The 9,651-nt window shown below is 44.3% G+C and overlaps 2 protein-coding genes across 2 annotated transcripts; both read left to right on the top strand.

The window, feature by feature from the left end:
• Positions 1 to 2,114: 2,114 nt before the first annotated feature.
• LOC119270418 (glucan endo-1,3-beta-glucosidase GII-like) lies at positions 2,115 to 3,540 on the top strand. Its single transcript, XM_037552420.1, has 2 exons — positions 2,115 to 2,265; positions 2,354 to 3,540. Exons 1-2 carry the CDS (start codon positions 2,181 to 2,183, stop codon positions 3,295 to 3,297), a joined length of 1,029 nt encoding a protein of 342 aa, XP_037408317.1. The 5' UTR covers positions 2,115 to 2,180; the 3' UTR covers positions 3,298 to 3,540.
• A 975-nt stretch (positions 3,541 to 4,515) lies between these two features.
• LOC119273433 (glucan endo-1,3-beta-glucosidase GII-like) lies at positions 4,516 to 5,965 on the top strand. The gene is made up of 2 exons (XM_037554590.1): positions 4,516 to 4,708; positions 4,863 to 5,965. Exons 1-2 carry the CDS (start codon positions 4,642 to 4,644, stop codon positions 5,792 to 5,794), a joined length of 999 nt encoding a protein of 332 aa, XP_037410487.1. The 5' UTR covers positions 4,516 to 4,641; the 3' UTR covers positions 5,795 to 5,965.
• The last annotated feature ends 3,686 nt before the right edge of the window (positions 5,966 to 9,651 follow it).

The raw sequence follows: 9,651 nt of genomic DNA, 5'->3' as shown, positions 1-9,651 counted from the left end.
TGGTTCCAACTGTGGTTGAATATTTTTTCTGCTTTCAAAATTTGAAACCTTGTTTGCAACACAACGATTCCATGTGGGCAAGCTCCTGGCTTGATGGTTTGTTCTGACGGTGGCCACATAGCCCACCCAAGATCGATCACTTGGACTGACGTGGGTGTCTCATTCGGTGTATTTTTGCTCTTACAGCTACCTCGCACGTCTACGGGCCATAGGGATGACGAAGTACCAGCCATTTACGGTGTCGGATGGCCTTGGAAATTTCTCAAGACATGTCGCATGTGTATAGGTTGTAGATTTTGACAGATGTCTAGCGAGTGTGCGTAGTGGTGTGTGTGTGTGTGTGTTGTGCGTCTTTTCAGCATCTACAACTGGTAAACATGTAATGAGGCACAAAAACCGAAACACGACGATTCCGTCTTGCCCATTCTTGCCAGAACTATTCTCTCGTTTTTCTTTTTAGTTGCTACTCTTTCTTTTTTGCGAAATAGTTGCTACTATTGTTAGAAACTCCTTTACATGTGCGGAGCATGGCTACAACACTTGATACTTGAACCTCGGCCCGAGGTATTTTCTCTAGCCCTTCTTACCCTGAAAAACACAGGGCTCAACTTGTGTCCTTAAATCTACGGAAAAACTAACGCCCACATGTGTGGGCGTTTGCAGATCGCCCACACGCCTCCATCACCACTCATTTTGCCACGTATGAATAGATGACATCAACAGAAATCTTTTTGATTTTCGGCTTAAAAATGTTTTATCTCCTAAATAAAAAAGCGAACTAAAAATCCGTTTTCACCATTAAATCCGTCTCGATGAGATCTTCAAAACTAGACCCCATGTTGATATGTTTCAATGAATTCTTTTTTTTTTTATGATGACAATTCCAGTACTTTGACCATGAAAATATTTTTTTATTGAACCATGGCAATTTTAAGTGCATGTATCATGGCAATTTTAGTTTATGGTGCATGGCAAGTCTAGTTTCTTAATCTCTGTTTTATAATATGTTAAAATTTATTTTTAAATGTAAAAGAAAATAGTTGAAACATATCATGGCAACTTTAGTGTAAATATCATGGCAATTCATGTGCAATAGACATGGCAACTTTTAACCAAAAAAAATTCGCCGAAATATATCGATATGAGATCTAGTTTTGAAGATCTCGTCGCGATGGATTTAATGGTGAAAACGGATCTTCAATCGGATTTTTCATTTAAGAGATAAAACATTTTAAAAACTGAAATTCAAAAAGATTCTCGCATGCATGCATGCTATGACGTGACAATCTATTTGCATTAGAAACGTGTGGTGCGTCTTCTTTCCTGCCACACGTGTGATAGTTATCGACGTCCTAAATCTAGAATGTGCCTTGTTTCGGCTAAGCTATCCTCCGTACATGTAGTAGGGACAAAAAGAAGAAGAAGAAATGCACCATGCCCTACAGTATACAAAACGAAGCATCGGTGAAAGCACCATTTTGTCTACTATCCGCTGGAATTCCACTACACAGACGAGCCACAATTTTGGAACCATGTAGACACATACATACCCGGCGTACACGTAGGTCTGGGTCACAGGACAAAAACGGAAAAACAACAGGGCAAAACACGACTTTTCTTCCACTCTCTGGCCTTACGCGTACGTAATTCCACAGGTTTGGAGTTTGGACCGATGCATCCATTCCATGCCCGTCGTACACTTCCGGCCAGGTGACCACACCGCGTGAGGAACCGATCCATGATGTGGAAAACAATGAACGTAACGAGTCTCTCGGGGCGCGACTGGTGCAGTGTCTCGTACGCCACGGTGATTAGGCAGACAAATGGCCGGACCAGACGACCGCCACGTACAGTACGACGGTGCCATCGACGTGCATGCATTGCGTCGGACAGTTGGAAGTCTTGTAAGTACCACACGCCTGGCTGCTGGCTAGCCATGGAGTGGAACCACCAACCTGGAAACCAGCTGAAAACGATCGAGAGTGGCCATGCAACTCGCCAAACTATTTCAAACTCGCCAACACAAGCCGCCCGCTAGCTCTTGGTTGGAATCCATCCAGTCCTATATATATGGTGGTGTCTGCTCGGTACAGTTGCATGCAAAAGGAGGCCTACCTACTACAGAAGTACCACAGTAGACGAGTACGCCCGTGCATAACAAGCTGACCGAGCTTCTGAAGATGGCGCGGCAGCGTACGTGCTCTGCCTCCGCGCTCGCGCTCGCCGTGGCGTTGGTCGTCGGAGTCTTGGCGTCCATCCCTATCGGTAAGCCACCAACCTGCAAGCATGCATGTCTCCGCTCATCACCAACATCAAACTAATTCTATTTGCACTGTCCACGACGAGCGTGCAGAGGTGGAATCCATCGGGGTGTGCAACGGGATGATAGGCGACAGCCAGTCCCTGCCATCTCCGGCCGACGTGGTGCAGTTGTACAGGACCAAGGGCATCAGCGCCATGCGCATCTACGCCCCGGACCCGGAGACGCTCCAGGCCCTCGGCGACACCGGCATCGACCTCATCATGGACGTCGGCAACGGCAACCTTTCCGCCCTCGCCTCCGACGCCGGTTTGGCCGCGTCCTGGGTCCAAGAAAACGTGCTGGCCTACCCGCACGTCAGCATCAAGTATATCGCGGCCGGCAACGAGGTGGAAGGCGGCGACACGCAGAACATCGTCCCGGCCATGACGAACCTCAACGCCGCGCTCTCCAAGGCCAGCCGCCCTGACGTGAAGGTGTCCACGGCGGTCAAGATGAGCGTGCTCGCGTCCTCCTCGCCTCCCTCCAGCGGCGTGTTCAAAGACGCGTACATGACGGAGGTGGCCCAGCTGCTCAAGGACACCAGCGCGCCGCTGCTCGCCAACGTGTACCCCTACATCGCCAAAAGGGACACCCCGACCATCGACCTCAGCTTCGCGCTCTTCCAGCCGAGCACCAACCAGGTGAACGACAACGGCAACGGCCTCACCTACACCAACCTCTTCGATGCCATGGTCGACGCCATGTACACGGCCATGGAGCAGGCGGGTGCGTCGGACGTGCCCATCGTGGTCTCGGAGAGCGGGTGGCCGTCGGCCGGCGACGACCTTGCAACCCCCACTAACGCGCAGGCGTACAACCAGAACCTCATCGACCACGTCGGCAAAGGCACGCCCAAGAGGGCCGGGCCCCTGGAGACGTACATCTTCGCCATGTTCAACGAGAACCGAAAGGACGGGCCCGACACAGAGAGGAACTTCGGGCTGTTCAACGGCCCCGACAAGACGCCGGTGTACCCTATAAGGTTCACCAATTAGTTAAGAAGACGGCCGGACTATATTTTCATGTATACATGAGTACATACATATCTCTTATTACGGTAGATCTCAATAAGCTGCACAATAATTCGTACAAGCACGTACTAGTATGTTACTCTACTAGATAATGTCATATGAATAAGATCCATCCACTGTGTTTTGGAAATATGGATCGGTTCCTCTCCACTAAAGAAGGGTAGTAAACTTGTGAAGTACAGCGTTTGATTCTAATTATTTTCCTTAGAAACAAGTAACTTTGCTAATTCTACGTTGACTGATAATTTCTTTCGACGCCATGGAAAAGTCCATATTTTGTGAGCGCTCAAAAATATTTTACTTGTTTTGCACACATAGGAAAACAAATACTGTGAATGTTGCTTACATCTATATATATGAACAAACATGTAAAGTTGACTGAGAAAAGAGAAATAAGATTATCTTACTAGTTGCCTAACAGAACCATAATAAATAAACATATATAGGTAGTATATATCACAATGGAAGGATTTTTAAAAAGCCTGTTATTTTTTTAGAAAAATCCCAACAAAAAATAATTGATTTAAAAATACAAATTAAACACCATATAAAATCTCTAAGTTTTTTTCTTTCATAATTAAGTATGTCAAATTTAGAAATACCATGCACGCAACTTTTGTGTCCGCGATCCGTCCGGATGACTGAAATGCAGAATCTTAAGTTTTGATGGAGTAGTATGCAATTTGGCAGGTCTAGAGCAGTTTTACTTTATAAGTTGAATCTGACAAATACATCTATATGCAATGTGTGTTTTGATATGGTATCATGTTGAACAATTGGTCGCCCCAGGCACAAATAGCATGTCATCATACATGTACAAATCTGTACATGTTCTGAAGCGTATTTTTTCTACACCCTTGCTATATCTTTGACCTAGCTTATTTTAATCTGCATCATTCAAATATTTTTGTCCGTTTTGCGGGAGAAGTTCATGAGGATTTCATCATTTATTAAGGTGTAGGGATTGTGTAGGGAACTAAGCTTTTTTTGTGGTTGTTGTTGCAATCGACATGCATGAATTGCGTTGGGCAGTTGGATGGACGTCTTGTACGTACGATCACACCACACACACCTGGCTGCTGGGCAGCTATATATGGAGATGAACCAAACTATTTCAGACTCGCGAGCTATATAAATAGGGCGCGCGCTAGCTCTTGCAATCCATCCATCCGTCCAGTCCTATATATAGCTGGTGGATTGTAGGTACAGTTGCATGCAGAAGGAGGCCTAGGAGCTGGGTACGTACGTGCGTGCATCGACTGTTTCTTCCTCGCACAACAAGCTGGTCGATCGATCGAGCTTCTGAAGATGGCGCGGCAACGTACGGTCGCCATGGCGCTGGTCGTCGGAGTGATCTTGGCGTCCATCACTATCGGTAATTAATATAAGCCACCAACCAACCTGCATTCATGCATGCATGTTTCCGTGGTGTTCATCACCGGTGACGGTGAGGTGACAGGCCAATTAATCGGTTGCATGTTGGTGTCAAACTACGAACTCACTGTTGTCCCTGGCGATTGCGCGGGCAGATCAGGTGCAATCCATCGGCGTGTGCAACGGCAAGGTCGGCGACAACCTCCCATCGCGGGCCGAGGTGGTGCGGCTCTACAAGTCCCTGGGAATCGGCGCCATGCGCATCTACGAGCCGGAACCCGAGACGCTCCTGGCTCTCGACGGCACCGAGATCGAACTCATCATGGACGTGGGTGGCGGCTTCGCCGCCATCGCCTCCGACCCTGCCGCCGCGGCCGGCTGGATCCGGGACAACGTGCTTGCCTTCCCGGGCGTCCGCATCAAGTACATTGCGGCCGGCAACGAGATCGAGGGTAGCGACACGGACAACATCGTCCCGGCCATCAAGAACCTCAACGCCGCGCTCGCTGCGGCCAGCCGCACTGACGTCAAGGTGTCCACGGCGGTCAAGATGAGCGTGCTGGGGTCCTCCTCGCCGCCCTCCGAGGGCGCGTTCAAGGACCCATACATGACGGAGGTGGCCAAGATGCTCAAGGCCACCGGGGCCCCGCTCCTCGCCAACGTGTACCCCTACTTCGCCAAAAGGGACACCCCGGACATCGACCTCGGCTTCGCGCTCTTCAAGCAAAGCACCAGCACGGTGAGCGACAGCGGTCTCACCTACACGAACCTCTTCGATGCCATGGTCGACGCGGTTTACTCGGCCTTGGAGAAGGCGGGTGCGCCGGACGTGCCCATTGTGGTCTCGGAGAGCGGATGGCCGTCGGCCGGCGACGACCTGGCAACAGTCGCTAACGCGCAGGCGTACAACCAGGGGCTCATCGACCACGTCGGCAAAGGCACGCCCAAGAAGCCGGTGCCGCTGGAGACGTACATCTTCGCCATGTTCAACGAGAACCAAAAGGGAGGGGCCGTGACAGAGAAGAGCTTTGGGCTGTTCAACGGCCCTGACAAGACGCCGGTGTACCCTATAAAGTTCAACAATTAGCTAAGACAGCCGGACTACATATTCATGCATACAATACATATATAGCTGCTGCTTCGATCATCTAAATAAGCTGCAGAATGATTCGTGCAATGCCATATGAAATAGAATGTGACGCGCGCTTTGCTGCGCCGTCCTTCACTCATGGGTTAAGTCTTATATTTGTATTTTGTACCAAGTCTTTCACGGTTAGTTGGTTCTCTATATGCTGATGTTGGTCCGAAGAATAATTGTTGACTGTAAATTACAATTGAGCTCAATTTTTTGTACAATGTCAACTTGATGAAAAACTGGGAACGGAAGAACATGAGTACTAAACTTATAATAAAATAGAAACATTAGAGATACAGTCCCACTTAACCTCCGTTACCCGGAGCAAGGACTACTCTCTCTTTCTAGGGAGCTTCCATGGTGTGCCAATAACTTCATTTTCCAAAAATAGCATATAGCTTTGCTATAACAAATCAAAGTTCATTTAGCTTTTTCCAAAACTAAAAAATGATTAGAAACAGCTGTCCTTAACAACAATCTGTTACAAAACTTATTGCAGTTAAAAGGATCTATGGATCACAATAACCTAACCAGCTTGCTTGCTGGAGGCAACATCCACAGATGATTAAATAGGTGGGGGCGAAACAATTGATAGTTTTGAGAATCTTAATGTTCTTCTTGTTTTCTCTTTGGACACCAAAGCTTTGGGATCAGGTGCTTAGCTGATCATGCTCCAGTTTGAATCAGTATATTGAACTTCCTAGCACACAGAAGAAAATCCCAGCAAAAATTATGGAGATGTGAACACTTCCGCCGACCCACACAACAACCTAGCTTGCGTAATGGAGATGCCAGCGCTTCTGCAGGCCCATCAAACAACAACCTAGCTTACAGGGGGAAATCACAGTAGAAATGATGAAGATGCCCATGCTAAATCAGAATTAATAAGGTTTCAGGGTTTGTTAATTTTGAAATCAACTTACATGAATACAGAGAGTTTCGCTTTGATTCACAATTTCAGATTTACTGTTCAATTTTATTCGGCATGAATAACATGCTTCTTCTTTGCAAAAATAAAAAATAAAAATAAATCATGTTTGGCTCTTTAAAGCTTTTGTTTCTCTGAAGAACTTTTTCGCCAAAGTACCTCACAACAAAGAGAGAATTACTGCTAAATCATCTTGTGCACTAAACTACCAGAGTAGATACGACTAAAGTAACCAAATCTAACAAAAACATGTATCAAGCAAGAGAGTAGACAACCTTCAACAATGTTGGCTGGATTAAAAGGAGGGCCATAGCTTCTATGCAAAAATTAGCCAAGCTTACTGGAGCCAAGATGAAGTATCTCATGCTTCTGATTTTAATCCCAAATCCTAAGACACACACATTTTCTAGGCAATAATTCCAACAATGAGATTATAATGAATCTACCGTCTATAACAGAGAAAACTCAGGGTTTTGCTGCAGTATAAATCGTTGGAGTATGGTTGTATATGCCTCTAGCCTCATTTGGATACATATTATACACGCTTGCAGACTATTCTGCACTTGCAGAGTGTGTACTCACCTGGTGAAGTCCAAAACTATATAGTTACAAAAGGGATATCATCACTTGCTGTAAGAACAAAACTTGGTTATAATCATTTCTAACAAGCTACACATGTTCTGAAGACCAGATCTTTGCTTGCAATTTCAGAAACAGCAAAGGCACACTATGCTGTTACTCTGAGTTGACTACAGAATTAAAGTCAGTATCCTGGAAAAAAGTTCAAAATTAAACAACCAAGGAATTATTTTGTCAAAAGAAAATTATGCACTTTTCTCGGGAGAAAGTAAATTCTACAAATTATCCATGATAATTACTGGAGATCACACAGTTAAGGCACCATATATTTGTATTCATTTCCATCTTCAGATCATGGAATGCCTTTCCCTAATATGAACATACAATCAAAATGCACAGCTGAACTAAAATACGTTGACAATCTGACATATATACAATGATGCTAACTTGTTTGAACCTATCCCAAGGAAAATAAATACCAAGAATAATAAGATAATCGAGGTAATTTGGATGACATACTACTATGTGATTCAAATTTACTATTGTTGGGGCAGAAATGTTATAATATTTGATTGGAGCAGAAATGTTGGGGATTCACCGAGCACTTTGTTACAAGGTTTTGGTTACAGAATAAGGCAATTTTACCGAGGGGGACTGATAAACGCGGTTACCACGGTTACCGAGAAATACCAAGAATATTTTTGAACAATTTTGATAGTTGAATTTTGAATTTAAATAAGTGAATGAACCAACATTCGAACCAAAGACCTCTCAAAACAGGAACTAGGTTGCTACCAACACGTCAGAACCAACTCTCATGGCATTAATTAGAACATATGTACTTTACTATAAATCGAGCGTTCAAATTTAAAAAATTCAAATAATTGGTATTTTTTGCTCGGTGTAGGGATTTACCCAGGGGCACGGAAATACGCGGTAACCATGGGAAATCTTGAAATTTTGACTGGTAACCAAAACCTTGCTTTGTTATACACAAGGTTGTATCATTCCATTCTTTGATTTTGGGAAACCTATTGATGATAACTTTCCTGATGAACAATTAGCTGTCACAAATGTTTCTCGCACTGCTCCATGGTGTGCTGATTATGCTAATTACATTGTTGCTAAATTTATACCACCTAGTTTCACATACCAGCAAAAGAAAAACTTCTTTTATGATTTGAGACATTACTTTTGGGATGACCCACATCTTTATAAAGAAGGAGTAGATGGTATTATTAGACGTTGTGTACCTGAGCATGAACAGGAACAGATCCTACACAAGTGTCACTCCGAGGCTTATGGAGGACACCACGCAGGAGATAGAACTGCACATAAGGTATTGCAATTCGGTTTTTATTGGCCTACTCTCTTCAAGGATGCCCGTAAGTTTGTCTTGTCTTGTGATGAATGTCAAAGAATTGGTAATATTAGTAGACGTCAAGAAATGCCTATGAATTATTCACTTGTTATTGAACCATTTGATGTTTGGGCTTTGATTATATGGGACCTTTTCCTTCCTCTAACGGGTATACACATATTTTAGTCGTTGTTGATTATGTTACTAAGTGGGTAGAAGCTATTCCAACTAGTAGTGTTGATCATAACACCTCTATCAAGATACGTAAAGAAGTTATTTTCCCGTGGTTTGGAGTCCCTAGATATTTAATGATTGATGGTGGTTCACACTTTATTCATGGTGCCTTTCGTAAAATGCTTGCTAAGTATGATGTTAATCATAGAACTGCATCTCCTTATCACCCACAGTCTAGTGGTCAAGTAGAATTAAGTAATAGAGAGCTCAAATTAATTTTGCAAAAGACTGTTAATAGAGCTAGAAAGAATTGGTCCAAGAAACTTGATGATGCATTATGGGCCTATAGAACTGCATATAAAAATCCTATGGGTATGTCTCCATATAAAATGGTTTATGGTAAAGCATGTCACTTACCTCTTGAATTAGAACATAAGGCATATTGGGCTATTAAAGAGCTCAACTATGACTTCAAACTTGCTGGTGAGAAGAGGCTTTTTGACATTAGCTCACTTGATGAATGGAGAACCCAGGCTTATGAAAATGCCAAGTTGTTTAAAGAAAAAGTTAAAAGATGGCATGATAAAAGGATACAAAAGCGTGAGTTCAATGTAGGTGATTATGTATTGCTATACAACTCTCGTTTAAGATTTTTGCAGGCAAACTTCTCTCTAAATGGGAAGGTCCTTACGTTCGAGGAGGTCTATCGTTCCGGTTCCATAAAAATCAACAACTTCGAAGGCACAAATCCGAGGGTGATGAACGGTC

The sequence above is a fragment of the Triticum dicoccoides genome, chromosome 3A (assembly GCF_002162155.2).
Source record: "Triticum dicoccoides isolate Atlit2015 ecotype Zavitan chromosome 3A, WEW_v2.0, whole genome shotgun sequence".
Taxonomy (NCBI): Eukaryota; Viridiplantae; Streptophyta; class Magnoliopsida; order Poales; family Poaceae; genus Triticum; species Triticum dicoccoides.
This window is presented reverse-complemented; position numbering and strand designations above follow the sequence as displayed.

Excerpts from the sequence above, each read along its gene's own strand:
- LOC119270418 (XM_037552420.1), top strand. The coding sequence starts at position 2,181 with ATGGCGCGGCAGCGTACGTGCTCTGCCTCCGCGCTCGCGCTCGCCGTG. Across the intron at positions 2,266-2,353 it reads CTTGGCGTCCATCCCTATCG|AGGTGGAATCCATCGGGGTG; the intron begins GTAAGCCACCAA and ends ACGAGCGTGCAG.
- LOC119273433 (XM_037554590.1), top strand. The coding sequence starts at position 4,642 with ATGGCGCGGCAACGTACGGTCGCCATGGCGCTGGTCGTCGGAGTGATC. Across the intron at positions 4,709-4,862 it reads CTTGGCGTCCATCACTATCG|ATCAGGTGCAATCCATCGGC; the intron begins GTAATTAATATA and ends TTGCGCGGGCAG.